Below are 18,838 nucleotides of genomic sequence, written 5' to 3' on the forward strand. Positions count from 1 at the left end.
TGATATCATAGCCCTTACCTTCACTAGGATGTACCCCAAAAAGAATATTCTAATTATCTGATCGCGAGTCTCAGTATTGGTGTCGATTGTGTCACCAACATAATCCACCACACATCATGCATCGGGAGCATTCGACGCTTCTCAATCTGATTGCTATAACCGCTCCATTCGCCCGACAAAGAAAAGTGAGCCCGGTGACATTTGACATTTGACAGGCCAACATACAAGTTTCAAAGGGTGCTCGATGCCGCCGTCTAGCTGGATGTGGCCGGTATTGCACTTTGGCGATCTCAGACTCATTCCCTATGGTAACACCAAGGTCCCTGGATGAATAATGAATAAAAATATCAAAAAAAAGGAAAAACGATCAAATAGCGAGTATAGTCGTTGTTGGCGTTCAAGTGTCGGCTCCCAATAACGAGTAAACTCGTTGTTGGCGGGGAATGAGTTAACGGTTGGCGCCCAATAACGTATATATACGTTGTTGGCCGTGAAAGAGTTAAGAGGTTAAGTAGCCAACTTTCTGTCGTGGCTAAAGTTTTTAATTGAGGAAGAGCCGTCAAGCTTTGAGTTTTTAAGCCTCTCTGGAATGTGTCTAATTTTGACAGTGTTCTTTTCAAGTGTTCTTTTTGCCTTTGACTGGCAGCAGCAGAATGTCTTTCTGAAACCAACGTTAGTCTGAGTTAGTGAGTCTGGAAATACTAATGAGTTCTGCAAAACCTACAGAAACAATTTTTCCTGGCCATATGTATGCAAATACTGGGTGAGTCAAACTATTTGAATGAGCCTGCTGTTAGCTGTTGCTGTGTGTGTGTGTGTGTGTGTGTGTGTGTGTGTGTGTGTGTGTGTGTGTGTGTGTGTGTGTGTGTGCCATGATGAAGTTGATATAGCATAATTATCTTGTTATAGCCTGCATACACCACGATACATGATAAGACCAGTGCATTTCTGTCAAGTGTTGGTCTTTAGGCTTGTAAGTGTGTCTGTTGCTGTGACTGTGAGGCATCTTGTTGTGCTTTTGACCATGGTTCTATAAATGATAAAGCATAATTGAATCATTGAGCTTAGGCTGAACCTATGTAATGCATTTGATTGACATAAATGTGGCTGTGATGAGAGACAACACTAGAGAAGAGTAGTTTTTCAGTGGATTCATGCCAACTTTGGTCTCCTGAGGCTTGCTGATTATAATGTCCACCAAAATGCTTCAATTATGTTCTAGTTGTGTATAACATGAATCACAGGCTGTCTGAGCTTGTCCCAGTCTGCCGTCCCCTCAAATGTACCTGCAATTCTAAACTGGCCCCTGTAAATGTCCTAACCCAACCCCCTCCAATGTACAGTAAATGACCAAGTATGGTTTTGTCAATATTCCAATGTACAGTTTTGCTTGTACAGTTGTACAGTGGTCCCCACCCACCCCTCCTACCCAACCCCCCCCCCCCCCCCCCACCTCCAATGTACAGCCCCCACCCCCCACCTACCCAACCTCCCCCAATGTACAGTTTTTACGTCAAATGTATATACTCTCTTTTCTGGACTCTTTTTGTATCACAAACAGTACTGTATTTGCAAATCTGGTATGTCATAAATGTATAGATGTAGCAGTAATGTCTATCTGTATGTCATATATGTCCTGATGAATTGAAAATGGGGGACCCTGATGTAAACAAGACGAAAGTCTTTCTCTGGTCTGCATCCCCTTAACAATTGTGTGTATTGAGCTGTACTGTATTGTACCCATTCTGCAATCTGTTAATAAAGTTTTCAATCAATCAATCAATCAAACCTAAGGCTGCGGTTACACTAGGCCCGGTTTTCGTTTCAGTTTTCAGTTTAGCTTTTCAGAACGCTACGTAATGGCAGGCAAGCTAGACATCGTTTTTGCCTCCTGAGCACAGTGATGTATATACATGTAGTACAATGCCAAAGCAGTAGGTGGCGATGTAGTTCAAACATGAAGGCCATTTTCAACCAATCAGAAAAGTTGAATGTGCCAATACACTTCCTGCTAAAAATCAACAATCCGCCATCTTTAAATGCCTTGCGTGAGCCATTTAGCCAATGTAGCATTTATTTTTCAGCAAAGAAAGTGCAATAAAAGTGCAATAAACAAAACTGATACATTCACTGTGTGTTCTGCCTCTCATTTGTTGATGAAACAAAACCAACATCAACACAATTTACCACCAAGAGTGGATAGTTTAGTCTCACAAAAAGATCTCTGATGTTGTTAGCTACATGCTAATGTCAATGGCATTCTCCATGTATATAGTTAGCATCGAGGCTATTAACGTAGTAACGTTAACGCTATTAGAAATGGATGAAAACTTTATTTAACAGATTGCAGAATGGGTACAATACAATACGGCTCAATACACACAATTGTTAAGGGTATGCAGACTGTTGTAGTTTTGGACTGGGGTCCTTATAACAATAACTTGACAACACGTTGGTAGCCGCAGCTACTTGGGACAGCTCTGCTGTAAACACTGGAAATAACCGTGCAGGTCTCTACTGCGAATGGGCATTGGGCAGAACGGCTCCGTATCCGGCTTGCGCAGATTACATGGCACCATTGTCGGCGAGTTTCCAAAACGAAAACACCTTTTCAGCGTTCCCGCTAGGGGAACGCGTTTCCTGCCAAACGTAATCATTCAGTGTAACCATGGCCTAAGTATAACGTGCAGGGGCCTGCAGATCTGGAACGAGCTCAAATTAAAATACAAACTGTCAGTTCTGTGGAGGTGTATAAGGCCAGGGCCGGATTTAGCTTCCAGTACGACACTCTTTACAGAATCACCCACCAGCCGTCTGTGTAAATATAGGGCTGTTGCTTATACAGCATGTCTGGACATATAATAACACCTGCCAAAACACGGTGGAGCTGTGCCAGCAGATTTACATTCTAAGAACATGCCAGGTCCAAACATACGGTAATTATTGTACACTGTAGACAAAAATATCCGTAAGGTCCACTGCTTATACAGTGTTTCCTTTTGGGGTAGATGTTGTCTATGTCAGAGCATGGTTGACCATTATGTAGAATAGAAGGAACAAGAATCACTATTATGTATACAAGAATAGGACAGATGTAAACATGTGTAAATGTGTACTCTGGGAGACATGGGGGCTCTGTAGTGTTGCTTGAACCGTGTATCCTTTTAGAAATGATCGACGATATACCATTAACCCTTTCACTATCACACTACAGAAGGTTAACCTTTCACTACCGCACTACAGAATGTTAACCTTTCACTACCGCACTACAGAAGGTTAACCTTTCACTATCACACTACAGAAGGTTAACCTTTCACTACCGCACTACAGAAGGTTAACCTTTCACTATCACACTACAGAAGGTTAACCTTTCACTACCACACTACAGAAGGTTAACTCTTTCACTACCAAAGGGTTAACCTTCTGTAGTGTGGTAGTGAAAGGGTTAACCCTTTGGTAGTGAAAGGGTTAACCTTCTGTAGTGTGGTAGTGAAAGGTTAACCTTCTGTAGTGTGATAGTGAAAGGTTAACCTTCTCTAGTGTGGTCTGGACCACACTACAGAAGGTTAAGCCTGGTTGAGCAATATACAACAGAGGCAACATTTTAAGAAGCTACGCCTAATTCAAAACACCACTATTTTTGTATACAAGAATAGGTATGCCTGTGTAAAGTATATTGCTTGTACATTGCATCCTTTTTAGAAAGTATCGAACGTCTATCATTAAACCATAGTGTGGCTGGTGGTCTGTTTTGAATCTTTCACTAGTTTCCATTTTTATTTCGTTTTTCATTTTTGTTTTCAATTCAGTTAGGGTTGATTTCGTTTCCAGAGTGGGTTTGCTTTAAAAAAATGTTTTATTAGTTCCAGTGTTTAAATTTGTTTGTTTTTATTTTTATTTTAGTAAACTAAAATGTCTTTTCATACCTAGCTTTAGTTTTTAGTGAACTATAATAACCTTGGCTGTCTGCGCCAGCTATCTGTAGTGCATGAGTAGAACAGAGGCCTTTATGACCACTGGTATTGTTGGTTGATTAGAGGGTAAACATACACAACACTATTTGTAACAGGCTGCGACATCTAGCACGTCAACAAGACCATAACCCTAACCCTAACACACTGAGTGACGCACCGACTGGAGCAGAACACAGCAGTTACATATGGAAGCTGACCCCCTGTGCCGCTGAAACCACATGGGTCAGACCAGGAGGAAAAACACTGCTTTCACAACCAGGACTGTAATTTAGTGAACAGTGTCTCAGGGCAAATTTAGATTTAATTCTACAGCTGCATGTGAAAATGTGAAAGACCATAAACATGCGATAATTGTGCCCCTTTCACACTTTAGCCAAGCTAGTTGATCTGCCGGCCAGGTTACTGATGAGTAGCCAAGCTAGCCGCTGATCTGCCAGCCAGGTTACTGATGAGTAGCCAAGCTAGCCGCTGATCTGCCAGCCAGGTTACTGATGAGTAGCCAAGCTAGCTGCTGATCTGCCAACCAGGTTACTGATGAGGAGCCAAGCTAGCTGCTGATCTGCCAGCCAGGTTACTGATGAGTAGCCAAGCTAGCCGCTGATCTGCCAGCCAGGTTACTGATGAGTAGCCAAGCTAGCCGCTGATCTGCCAGCCAGGTTACTGATGAGTAGCCAAGCTAGCTGCTGATCTGCCAGCCAGGTTACTGATGAGTAGCCAAGCTAGCCGCTGATCTGCCAGCCAGGTTACTGATGAGTAGCCAAGCTAGCCGCTGATCTGCCGGGCCAGGTTACTGACCCACGTTGGAGAGACCCCCCTTCTGGACGATCTTCTCCACAGCTGGTTTCACCTCCCTGGAGCTGGAGTAGGTCTTCAGGCTGAACTCTGTCACCGGCTCGTCCCTGCAGACAAGAACAACCAATACCACTTTTTATAGCATGTACCAATTCCAAGTAGTAAACTTGAAATATTACCAAGTACCAACCCATCCATTATAAAGCAATACACAGTAGATTTATACCATTACTAAAAACGGAAATATAATCCATTTTGTCTCCGTTGACAAGATCTGGAGCAGTGGTTCTCAACCTGGGGGTTGGGGCACTGCATGATGACTTTTGTGGGGTTGCAAAAAATATTTGATATTATGATATATATTTTATTTTTTTTATCCACTTTTTCTCCCATTTTCTATATTTTTTTATCCCATCCCAATTTCGTATCATCCAATTCAACCCTCCCCTGTCACGAACACTGTTTCTTGCCTCCCACAAGCCGGCTGCAATGTGGACTAAGTCATACATAGCACAAGTCCCCTCCGGTACTTGAGGTAACAGCAGTCGCATCTTTTCACCTGCGCAGCTCGATCTCTCAGTGGCGAGGAGTAACGCGTGGGAGGCTCACGCTGCCCCCGACACTTCCTGATTCTACTGCGCAGGCGCACCAACCGACCTGTAGGAGTCGCTGTCCACAACGCCCGATCCCCACCCATCAGTTTCCCACCCCCTAATACGGCCAATGTGTATTAGTATGAACGACCAGCTAAACTGAAAGCAATGTGGAGCACTGGGCTCGAACAGGCAAGCCCAGCGTCTCCGTCATTCGTGGCGAGCGCCTTGCCCACTACGCCACGTAGCCGCCCTATATTATGATATATATTTATGATCTTTGCTAAATACCGCCTCCAACTGTTAATCCTGTGTCAATTTATATCACCTGAAAAGGTAAAATAAGTCATTATTGGTGTCAAATTTCATCATTAATTTTACGCTCAACTAGGTCAGGGGTCATTCATTCAATTAAATTCAAACCACTATTTATTCTCGCAAAAGGACAATTGAGGTCACCCTCATTTTCAATGTCGTAGAGACTTATAGACATTTCAATGCATAAATTTTTTACAATGTAATAATAATAAATATCTATATAGCACCTTTCACACATGGACCGCAGCCCAAAGTGCCCCAACAGCAAATAGCACAAAATGAACACAAAATGGCATAACATTTGCATACAGTTGACAGAATAAAAACAGTCACCCAAACACCCCACACATCAATGATAAAGCATGTCATGACTGAAGTAAAACACAAACAGCCCGCGTGCCACTCAAACTGCCATGCACGGCGACAGGAATGCCACACCTGTGGGCCGCCCCATCTCCCCAGTCCCCATGAGGAAACCAGAAAACCCCACGCCCCCCAGTGCCCCACACCCCACGGAGGAATGACAGGTCACTAACTAGGCCAGGTGTCGTGAAAAGGCATCCCTCTGTTTTTAGGCGTCACAAACCAAAAAGGTTGAGAACGATAGATCTAGACAACTTCTGTGTAGGAAGAAAAAGAGAGGGAGAGAGAGAAAGAGAGCTGCCTACCTAGCTACTTCATAGCTGTGAAGATCCCACCCAAGCAAGTGCTTATTACTGTCTATGGAGCACACTCATTTCTGGCGACAGAATATCACGATTAATAAGATGAGATATAATTGTATTGGTGAGTTTTGTGTTCATATGATTTGATAATGCTCAGCAGTCAATCAAGCAGTGAGGCAGAGGAGACATAGGGAGAACCAGACATGCAGCGAGAGCAAGATTCCTGAATATTAATAATGAATATACATTTTGAATACAATTTCACATCATTAACACTTTCAATGCAAACAACGCGATATGTCGTTTGTTCATGCCGACCGTTCATTGCCAACAACGCGATATGTCGCTTGTTTTTTTTATTAGCAATTTGAATTCATATTTCATCAATCTAGTCTCACGTAAGTGCTGCAAACGCTCTCTGATCTCCATTGGGAAAATACCGCCCCTTATCGTCTCCCTGTGGTACTGCACCCCTTTGGAATGGATTGCATGAAAACACATGGGGGGGGGGGGGGGGGGGGGCGATCCAGCTTCCTTATTTTACTTCTCGGGCAAGCCACCCGAGAGGATCCAAGTAATTTCCGAGCCCCAAAACAGTGTGGAATACATATTTCCAGTACCCAGCATTGGATCAATAAACGCGATCGATATTTGGAATGGCGATCAGGAATTGGAATAATCTTTTTGGAGAACATCTGATCTGAGGTAAGGAATCTATTTGACCAGTTTTAGGATAATCAAAGCTTTTTTCACAGAGATATCAGTGTGTGCCCTATGTGTGTGTGTGTGTGTGTGCGATCAGGAAATAAGAGATTCGATTTTTCAGCTCGCTTCTCTAGCGTGCATAAGTACACATATACTATCGATAATCTAGCGTTTATTTGAAAACAATTCATAAATAGGCAGAAAAATTACAGTTTTTTGTGTATTCCAGAATATTCCAGTAAAGGGCGTTTATCACAGAATCTTTATATTTTCCTGAAACTTTCAAAAACGAGTTTTTCAAAATGGTATAAAACGGAAATGAACCGATTAAAAAACAATCTGTTTCGACAATGTTGACTGCAAACAAGTCATTGATAAGCGACGGCCAGATTAGACACAGCCATAATTTAAGACATAGTTTATGCGTTTGCAAATATGAGAGCTCTATCATTGAAGTGGGTGGTGGCAAGTAAGCACTAAAGTTCGCACGAGCTCCGGCATTGAAAGTGTTAAAGTTCGATCAGGTAACCGTTTTGTCGGCTTCAGCCCTGAAGGGAAGTTACCCGTATTGGATGACGCCCATCATGGGTCCGGCCACGCCCAAGTTGATGACCTGGGCCACCTCGGCCAGGAAGTCCTTCTGGATCTTGAAGCGACGCTTCCCAATGCTCCAGCTTCCGTCCATCAGGAAGGCCAGATCCACCTTACAGTCTGTAGGGACAGGACAACACAGCAGGATGACAACACCACCACCACCACCACAGGATCACAGCACACAGCAGGTACTGTACTGTGGATAGTTCTGATCCTGGAACCAGGGTGAGCCCTCTTTGCTACACAATGGTGTTGTCAGTCGGTAGAGTCCTTCCTCAGCACAGTCCATGCGGTTCCTCATACTACTAGTGTAAATGGTAAATGGTGCATTTATATAACAGCTTTTATCCAAATTGCTTTACATCTTATAATTTTTTGTTCCTCAAATCTTATCCGTTCAGTAACACATTCACTCACTGACGACGGAGGCAACCATGCAAGGTGCCAACCTGCACATCGGGAGCAATTAGGGGTTAAATGTCTTGCTCAAGGACACATCGACACGCCACCCGGGAATCTTCTGACTACCAGACGACCGTTCTACCTTCTGAGCCACTGTTATATGTACATAACAAACTGGGAAAGTTTCATAGTGATATCTATTCAAATATTTTGTTTGCCTATTAGGGGGTACAAAATGAGATTTTATGAGTTTGTATTACACATAAAACAAAAAAAATCTCAATTTCTCTAGTACCTCCACACATGTAGTAACATGAAAAACCATGAGAAAATATCTATATATAATCCATCTTTTTTTTTTTTTGTGCATTTTTCTCCTCCTGGATGCCACCTTGTCACTCAGCCTGGGTAGCCCACCGTACAGTACACCCCTAACACCAATACATGAAATACCCATTTTCCTAGTACCTAGATGGACCAAAACTTCCACATCTATATCCTGCTTCTTTGTGCCAAAGGGTTTGTTGATATGTCATACATAGCCTGATTTACAGACAATACAAAGCTTTAAAGGCGTTTTTCTCAAAATGAGATTTTATGAGTTTGTATTACACATAAAACAAAAAATCTCAATTTCTCTATTACCTCCACACACCAAACTGGCCATGTTTCCTCCTCAGGGGAGGAAATTAGGCCATTTGACTCGCCAAATGCGAGTATTATTTATGTTTGGCGAGTGATTCATGAAGAGCACTCGCCACACTGGCGAGTAGTAAACAAAACCAAAAAAAATCATTCTGCAATCTGCTGATTCGCTCACTGGCACAAGCCGAACTCTGACTCCCCCCTTATGATTCCTCCCATTTGTGCCTCATAATAATCCATAACCAATGAACATCGTTTTCTAGAAGATGCCTCCCATCTAGGGGAAGTGGACAGATCACTGCGCGCAGCCCTACAGACTCCTGTCACCGGCTTGACAACGTAGACAAACGTAGACAAAAACACATCAGTGGATGAAAATAATTGCATGTAGAGTCGTCGCTTTCGGACATAAGTGCGGTCTGTCTGACATGGGGGCGAACAACAGCACGCGACGTGTCTCCTTCGAGTCGGATGAGAATGACAAGTGGGCGTGAGGCTAACGATTCCACTCACTCAAGTCAACCAGCATTAGCCGGCTAGCTACCTAGCATGTAACAAGCTACCATAACGCGCGTTCAACATAGTGGACTATACTGAGCGGCTTTGCTTAAATGCAGCCGAGTGAAATTTTATTATTACCGAATTATTACCGGGTTTCCCCCCATATCACCACTCGCCCATATGCCCTTCACAACCGTGATGTCATACTTTTCATTCAGAATACACCTGCTGAACCCCTAGCGTTGACATGAGATTCGATTCCAATGTATTGTCATCATACAGCACAAGTACAGTACAACCAGAATACGTTTGGCACTCTGACCAATCTGCGGCCACTAGTCTGTGTTGACATCCCTCCATCACTGTCTGCCCCAGCATCCATCAAAAATGCAACATCCATGCTCCAGAATGTTCGCTCTCTTAACAATAAATATCTCCTCATCCATGACATAATTACTGACAGAGATATAGATTTTCTATGTCTTACTGAGACATGGCAATATCAACAGGACTTCATTTCACTCAACCAAGCCACACCCCCAGGCTATGTTTACATCCAAAAGCCACGTACTCAGAGTCGTGGTGGTGGGCTGGCTGTAATACATCGGGCTGACTTTCTAGTCAAAGAGCTCCCAGTACCCACTGTCACCTCCTTCGAGTGCGTGGCTTTCTCATTACCTGGGCCTACACCACTCCAGGTAGTCCTCATCTACCGCCCCCCCAAAGCCTCCACCTACTTTATGTCTGACCTGTCTGAACTCCTCACCACTGTCTGCACCATGTGCTCATCCACACTCCTGCTTGGGGACTTCAATATTCATGTGGACAACACCAGCTGCTCCACAGCCATTGATTTCCTCTCACTACTGGACTGCTTCAATATCACACAGCACACAAATGGTCCCACCCACACCAAAGGTCATACACTTGACCTGGTCTGTTCCACTGGCATAATACCATCTGATGTACAGTGTCTCGACCTGGCGGTGTCCGACCACCATGCTGTCCTTTTCACCCTCCCTACTTTCCTACCCAAGCTTCGGAATGCACGCACCATCACCTACAGGAACATCAAAACAGTCAGTGCACCAGCTCTGACCAACCTGCTAACCATCCACCTGGCCTCAGCTCCCCCCAGCACCCAGGTGGATGGTCTGGCTGCCCACTACAACTCCGCCCTATCCCGCAGCCTGGACTCTCTCGCTCCCATCAAAACCCGGACTGTCACCTACACCCGTCCTGCCCCCTGGTACACCCCTGAACTCCGCTCCCTGAAGGCTGTCGGTCGCCAATTGGAGAGACTCCATAGAAGATCTGGCCTCACTGTCCACCTCGAGGCCTACAAGGACCACGTGCAGGCTTACAAGCTAGCTCTCATCAAGGCCAAAACAAATTACTATTCCACCCTCATCTGCAACCAGCAAAACCACCCCAGGACACTCTTCTCCACCATCAACCGGCTACTCCGCCCCCTCGACCCCCCCCGCCCATCTGGTGCCCACGACCTCTGCTCCAGGTTCCATGTCTTTTTCCAGGACAAGGTCAATACCATCTACCAGCAGCTAGCAGTGCCCCCCTCCTCCCCCTCACCTGCTCCTCCCCCTGGGTGCCCCCCCCCCCAATGCAGCCTCTCCTCCTTCTCCCCGGTAAATGGTCCCCAAGTTGTCAAGCTCATAGCCTCAGCCAAAGCCTCCACCTGCTCACTTGACCCCATGCCTACCACCCTGGTCAAGATCTGCCTCCCTGCTCTCTGCCCCACCATGGTCAACATCATCAACTCCTCATTTGAATCTGGTCTCTTTCTTTTCGGTTATTCAAGCCTCTACATCATCTGAGATGGTTCTTCAAGCCTCTACGAGTCTACAGCGTTATCTGAGATGGTTCTTCAAGCCTCTACCTCATCTGAGATGGTTCTTCAGCCTCTACATCACCTGAGACGGTTCTTCAAGCCTCTACATCATCTGAGACGGTCCTCAAGCCTCTACATCATCTGAGACTGTTCTTCAAGCCTCTACATCATCTGAGACGGTTCTTCAAGCCTCTACGAGTCTACGGCGTTATCTGAGATGGTTCTTCAAGCCTCTACATCATCTAAGATGGTTCTTCAAGCCTCTACATCATCTGAGATGGTTCTTCAAGCTTCTACTGTACGTCACCTGGGACGGTTCTTCAAGCCTCTACATCATCTGAGACGGTTCTTCAAGCCTCTACATCATCTGAGACGGTTCTTCAAGCCTCTATATCGCCACTCCAGCTTTTCTCCAACCCGACCACTACAGAGCAAAAACTAACATGACGCCTTGGCTTGCGAACCAACTCTGCTGCACCTCCCCAAGTTAAGTAGCGCTCTTCTTGGATCTTGAACTGTGACAGGTTGACCTATATCACTACAACGGGAGAAGAGTGGTTCCGGATGCAGAATCCGAGGGATGCCCCGATCACGTTTTCTTGCCACCAATACCGATCACCGATCGTCTATGAGCCATATCGCCCGATACACTGCCGATACTACCGATCGGCAGATTTTATCAAATCTTTTATTTAATCTTTTCAACAACAACCAACAACACAATATCAACATCAACAGTAACAACAATACTAATAATAATAATAATAATAATAATAATAATAATAATAATAATAATAATAATAATAATAATGACAAAACAATGAGAAATAATAAATACAGATCTAAACTTAACTAACAAATACAAAAACGTTTTTGGTTTTGTTATAGCAGCTGGTGCCTGACAGTATTATACTGTAGGTCTAACACAGGCATTCTCAAAGTCCAGACTCCGGTCCAGATCCGGACCGAACCACAACTGTCTCTGGACTCTGAGCAAATGATACTTTTCATATGTATTATCTGTATTATCTGCGAGACATCGCCACAAATGCAACAAGTCAAAATTCTCTGCTCTCTCTACTGCAAGCATGTCTCTGCATGTCTGACTGCACTGTGTGTCTGTCAACTCTGCTTTGGTCCAATCACATTCCCCCACCCACAGTCTGCGAATCAGAGGCAGAGTACTCGTCTCGACTACACTTAATGGCTGGTCGTCCAGCCCTATGAATTTCATGACTTTTCTTGTGATCGCCTAGCCTTCTGACTATCACTAAGAGATGCACGGATGCTCTCTTAACTCATTGACCGCCACGCTGTTTTTCCATCTGTACTGCCTGGCGCCAGCGGTATTGACAATTTTCATGATGTATGCGGACCCATCATATATTCTATATTATAGCTATGGAGACAATAGTATGGCTCATTTGACAGGCACTATTTATAGTCCAACATTGACAAACCAGTTAATTTCTTGTTGTATTTAATTTTTTTATTATTTTTTAAACAAACATATAAACAAACATGACAACACACGATAAGATATACAAGCATTAATTGTCAGGGCACATCCAATGAGATCACCTTTTAGTTAGTTGTCTTATATAAGATATACCCATAATACCTGTTATCTAAAAAAAAAAAAAAAAAAACCTACACACATATGCTCAGCTCGAACCCCCCCCTCCCGGACCCCACCTTGAGAGAAGTACCTCCACTATCCCTCGCACCTAACCAGACACTACCATTATAAGCTAGCTTTTATTCTCTCCACCACTTCTAACCACATTGACATTTTGGATTCATTGAGACCCAGAATTCTTGCTGTAGATATTTCATGGTAAATTACATCGAGATATGTAAGAAACCAAACTTTACGGCACATTTTTTCCGGTTGAAACCAGCGTGATGCGATCAGCTTTTTGGCTACTGTGATACCCGATAAAACCAATCTCTTTAGCTGTGGATTCACTGCAAACTCAAAAACATCATTCAATAGTAATACCGAGGGGTGTACAGGTATATTCCAAGATACGAGTTTTGATATTTGTTGGGTCACATCTTTCCAGAATGCCTTAACTGGTGAGCAGTCCCAATACATGTGCATAAATGTCCCTTCGTCCCCATTTGTACATTGGGTGCATTTGGAATCTTGTTTAAGCCCCATTCGGCACAGTCTTATAGGAGTCAAGTATGTCCTGTGAATATAGTTAAGATTGATTTGTTGATGATCCGGGTTCCTTGATGTAAGTCGGACATTTGCCCAGGCTCCTTGCCAATCAAAGTCATTTTCCAGGTCTGGTATATCCCTCCTCCAGACAGAGTCAAGTTGGAGGGTTTCATACGAGGACGTTAGTAATTGATGATAAAATTCTGAAACAAAACCTCTCGATGTCTCTCTTGCGTAGAAGAATTTGTGGTATCTGTGGTGTTCAATTGGTCTGTCTAATGGAACACCGTGAGACTTCAAACATAGCTCTAACTGTTTGTGAAAAAGCCATGTGGACCGAAGTCAGCCCATGTCACCCCACTTCTTAGGGACCTGCACTGGCTCCCCATTGCTGCACGTATCCGCTTCAAGGCCCTCGACCTAGCATACCGTGCGGCAAAGGGAACCGCTCCCGCCTACCTCCGGTCAATGGTCTCTAACTACACACCCTCAAGACCCCTACGCTCTGCGTCTTCTGGCCGCCTCAGATCTACTCCTATCCAAGCTCCCGGATGGTCATCAAAGAGAAGCCGCCTATTCTCAGTCCTTGCCCCACAATGGTGGAATGAACTACCCATCCCAGTTAGGACAGCCGAATCCCGTCCAATCTTTCGCCGTCGACTAAAGACTCACTTCTTCAACCATTATCTGAAATGATAAAAAAAAAATAAAAAATCTAACCCCGACTAACCTTAATGTCATGCACTTGTCCTAATAAACTAACCTACACTGTAACACGCAACACTTTGATGAACATTGTTACTCAGCTGATAGAGTTATACCCTTCTTGCTGTCTTGTCGCACAGAACTTGTAAGTCGCTTTGGATAAAAGCGTCAGCTAAATGACTAAATGTAAATGTAAATGTAAATGGTGAGATAAAATTTTTTGCGTATTTCTTTATCACTACAAAAACCCTGTTTGTTAAAAACATCCCCTAATGAGTGTATGCCTTGCTCTTCCCATATAGGGAATCTTATAGGTCGTTTTCCAATTAAGAGAGCATTGTTATTGAATAAGGGAGTATGATTGTGCCATTTTTGTGGGTTAGGATTTTTTTTTTGTGATTCACGCCATATCCGGATCGCATGAGTAATTATGGGGCCAAATTTCCGTTCACAGTGCTTGATTGGTAGTTTAGTGTATGCTATGTCCTTCAGTCTATGTGGGGCTACTATGTTTTCTTCTATTTTCCTCCAGGATGCTAATGCTTGGGAGTCAAACCATGTTGTCAATGGACTTAATGAGTACGCCTTAAAATATAGGAAAAAATCTGGAAATGCCATGCCACCATCTGCTTTATTTCTCTGTGCGGTGGATCTTTTTATACGTGGTGGTTTGTTATTCCAAATAAATTTGTATGTGGAGGAGTGTAATCTTTTCCAGTAACCCTCTGGAGGGGGTAACGGTAGCATTGAACAGAATAAGTTGATTTTAGGTAGTACATCCATCTTAACTATTGATATCCGTGCTTGTACTGTGTTTTTAAGTTTTGCCCATCTATCAAGGTCGTCTTTGATTTTGTTTTGGATTTTTGTGTAGTTGTGCTTCACCGTTTGTCTTATGGTAGGGAATATTTCCACTCCCAAGCATCTGAAATGTTTTACCATCGGTATCTGTCCTGGGAGGGTTGTATCTTTTTTTGCAGGGGTGTTAAGTGGAAGGAAAGCCGACTTCGGCCAATTTATCTTAAATCCCGATAAATCACCAAAGTCCTCAATCAACTTGAGCAGATGAGGCAATGTGGTGTTGGGGTTTTCCATGAACAATATTACATCGTCCGCATATAAACAAATTTTTTGTTGTGTGCCCTTGATTACGATAGGTTCTATGGATTGGGATTGTCTTATATATTGTGCTAAAGGCTCTAATGATAGATTGAACAGTCCGGGACTAAGAGGACAACCCTGTCTGGCAGAGCGTGATACCGGAAATATTTTCGGAGATGATTGTGCCTGTTGTAATCATGGCCGATGGGTCTTTGTATAATACTTTAATCATATCGATGAATCCTTTTCCTAACCCCATCCTTTCTAGCACTGCCCACAGATACGACCATTCCAGCCTGTCAAAGGCCTTCATAGCATCCAGGGACAGCATCGCCTTAGGTATGGTGTCCTCCTTGTCGGCATCAAGTACGTGCAGTATACGTCTTATGTTCTCAGTGATCAGGCGGCCTCCTATGAAGCCAGTTTGGTCCGGGTGAACTAAAGACGTCATATGCTTTTGTAATCTGATGGCTAATACCTTAGAGTACAGTTTGATATCTGTTCCGAGGAGGCTTAAAGGTCTATAACTACCGCACTCGTTGGGGTCTTTGTCTTTTTTAAGGAGGACTGTTATGAGTGCAATATTGTCATTTTTATGGAAGTTCCCCTCCTTGACTGAGTATAAGATCATATTTAGTAATAAGGGGCCAATAATGTCCCAACAAGAAAGGTACATTTCTGATGGGAAACCGTCTCTTCCAGGAGCCTTACCACTTTTCATTGCGGTTATGGCCTTCTTGAGTTCCTCTAGTGTGATCGGTGTTTCTAACTGTTTAGCGTCATCCTCTGAAAGTTTAGGGAGAATAATTTGATTAAGAAATGTGTCCATTTTGTTTTGATCAAAGGTCATTTCTGATTTATATAAGTCGGAGTAGAATACTTTGAATGTATTGTTTATTTTTACAGGATCTGTTACAAGTACTTGTTGTGCTCTAATGGTAGTTATATCTGCAAATGTTGCATTAATTCTTAATCGCATGGCTAATAGGTGGCTGGGTTTGGAACCATGGGAGTACTGCTGTTGTCTTGTGCTGCGTATTTGTATTTCCGATTGTTGTCTGTATATGGCATTGATCTCTATTTTTAGTACGTTAACTTGATTTTCTAGTCGAGTTGAGTTGTTGTATTTCAGAGAATTAAATAACGTTGAGTAAAGCGTTTCCAGCTCATCCAGTTTTGTGCTTTGATTCTTGCGCATTTTGGAGGAAAAGCTATCCGTGAAGTCTTTGATCATTCCCTTTACCGACATCCATATTATTCTGGGGTCTTGCACCGAGTTTGCATTCTCCCGTTGGAATACTATAAGAGCTTCTTTGAGTTGTGTAATGAATTCCTTGTTATTAAGCAGCAACGAGTTAAATCGCCATCTTGGGGCTCGGGAGGATAGTATACCAAATGTACCTTTAAGGAGTAAATAACAGTGATCTGATAGTGCGTTGGGTATCATTTCCACTTCATAATTATCAAATAGTCTCTGTGATGCAAAGACATAATCTATTCTGGATAGTGTATTATGCCTCGCAGATCGACAAGAGTACTTTCGGGTCGTGGGATTAAGTAACCGCCATAAGTCATTTACACCTGTAATCTTTGACCAATCCTTTAATGCCTTCGATGAATTCTTTTGTTCGCTGGAAAAGGCGAGGTAAGATTTGTCCATCCTTGGGTTCCAGATGGCATTAAAATCCGCTCCTATTATAAATGAGTAATCGGGAATGTCTAACATTGCATTGGTTAGTGTAGTGAAGAAATCTTCTTCGTACAAATTTGGGGCGTATACCGCTATCAACGCTATTTTCCTGTTCAATCTTAGCTATAGTTATCCGACCTTCTACATCAGACCATACTCCCTTTAGTACAATATTCAACTTACGTTTAACGACTATTGCTACACCCCGAGTTCTCGTACCAATAGAGGAGTGACTGATATTATGGTATATGTTGTCCGCTAATTTATCTATGTCTTTCCCTAGAATGTGTGTTTCGCTTAGCAGAGCAATGTCCACATGTTCTTTTTTCATCAGTGTGAGCACGCTTTTGCGTTTGAGTTGGTTATTTATTCCCCCGGTGTTCCATATCATTATATTCAAACTAGCCATAGTCTATACATGTTGCATTGTAATTTTTGGTAATGCTTCTAGAGTGCGAGGCAATAATAGATATACATCCCACTAGTGAGGTCCCGTTGAGAGCCGAGCTTAAAAACATACATATATACAAATAAAAATCCCCTACCCTTCCCTCCCACCGAGAGTCGTACAGGATTGTGTTCCATGAACACAACCTTTGCGTATGACTCCCTCCCTTGCACCACCGGATATCCCAGAATGATCCAATTATCCTTAACATTCCTATGTATACCATAGGATCTAACACTCTAAATTCTACCATAAGTAGAATGTCGACTGTGGCTTGGCCACTTTCCCGTAAAAAATAAATAAATAAAAATGTAAATGATAAACAAAAAATAAAGACCAAAAATAAGCTTCAATTGTCATGCCCTAATCACTTACATTTTATATGAACTTGTGTAATTTATAGTAACCCATGAATAATATGAAGGTATTGAAACCAGTTAATTTCTACATACTTTCGTTTGTGCGCTATTCCACACTAAACATTGCCCCATTTCAAAATAATCCAGTCTCGTTTTCTAGATAGTGAGATATGACGTGTTATATGCATATGCGCAAATCGTTCGGGTTGCTCGCCTGAAACCTATATTATTTCCAAATCAAAAGGTATATACCATATAGATGTTTCTTTACAAAATCATCAAGGGGGTCGTTTTACGAAGCTGCGATTGTTACCAAAAGCATGTTTTAGGTTCGGTAAAATACGACGCTTTGATCCAATACAAAAGCATGTTTTAGGTTCGGTAAATAGATCTAAAATAGACCTTACCTTAATCAGAAGGTACTCTAAAATGAATAATCCATGTAGTTCCATCGCGATCGCCCTTACTCGTGTGCATTGGGTCTGGCTATAATACGGGAAACTATAGGTTTCAGGCGAGCAAATCTCCGACAGATGGCTGTGTGCTGATTCACTTTGAGGGGGAAGGTATTCCTGCAGCCGGAGGTAACGAGGCACTGAAAGACACCTTAGAGACCCAGTTCAAAAGGTAGGCGATACTACCACCTGTCGGGATTCGATCATTTATAACGTAGGCAGCGTTGCCAGGGAGACACAGGCAGGTCCGTGCGAGTGTGAGAAAACTTGTTTTTGGCACTCAACGGTTGGATTTGAAACACGAGAATTCTCGTTTTTGGCGCAGAAAGGGTTAACAAACTCTCCACGCTCATCTGGGTGATCCTCCTCTGGGACTTCAAGTGTCTTATTAAATTTGTTGTGTTGAAACGTTTTACATTGCTTCCCCCACGAGGTATTTTATCCTGGCATATATTGCAGGTCTGTCTGAGACACTTTGTAATAGTTCCACACTGCTGACATCATGTTTTAGGTTACTTAACATGCAACAATGACACCAACTCTGCTGAGAATTGGTCGCGTCATCAATCGGTTTCCGCAATCGGCGTCTAGAAAGCATTATCGGAATTCCCCAATCTCATATTTATACTGAATATCGGCCGATACCGATCGCTGGCCGATCGATCGGGGCATCCATAGAATCACCCAGTGTTTTCTTTTCCCCCCTACACACTCAGTTCCCCCTACACTGTGTTTTATTGTAGGCTAGCTGTGGCTGTTTTTGCCTTCAGGCTATTTTAGCTGACCTGGGGTCAGCTTGTTTATAGCCCCCTTCCCCTTTAGTTGTCTCCTCTTCTGTTTGTGACTGTCCTTCCCAATTACCTTTGTTGTTTTTA

The 18,838-nt window shown here is 43.2% G+C and overlaps 1 protein-coding gene across 11 annotated transcripts in view; it reads right to left on the reverse strand.

Moving 5' to 3' along the window:
* vit (vitrin) overlaps window positions 1-18,838 on the reverse strand; it is a 157,014-nt gene that overhangs the window by 32,869 nt on the left and 105,307 nt on the right. For all 11 annotated transcript variants that reach the window (XM_084321731.1, XM_084321736.1, XM_084321732.1 and 8 more), the window contains 2 exons: window positions 7,611-7,758; window positions 4,770-4,873 (listed from right to left, as the gene is read on the reverse strand). In XM_084321731.1, the coding sequence (XP_084177857.1) occupies window positions 4,770-4,873; window positions 7,611-7,758 (252 nt within the window). The remainder of the gene's footprint in view (window positions 1-4,769; window positions 4,874-7,610; window positions 7,759-18,838) is intronic.

The sequence above is a fragment of the Notolepis coatsorum genome (assembly GCF_963971535.1).
Source record: "Notolepis coatsorum genome assembly, chromosome: 9".
Classification (NCBI taxonomy): domain Eukaryota; kingdom Metazoa; phylum Chordata; class Actinopteri; order Aulopiformes; family Paralepididae; genus Notolepis; species Notolepis coatsorum.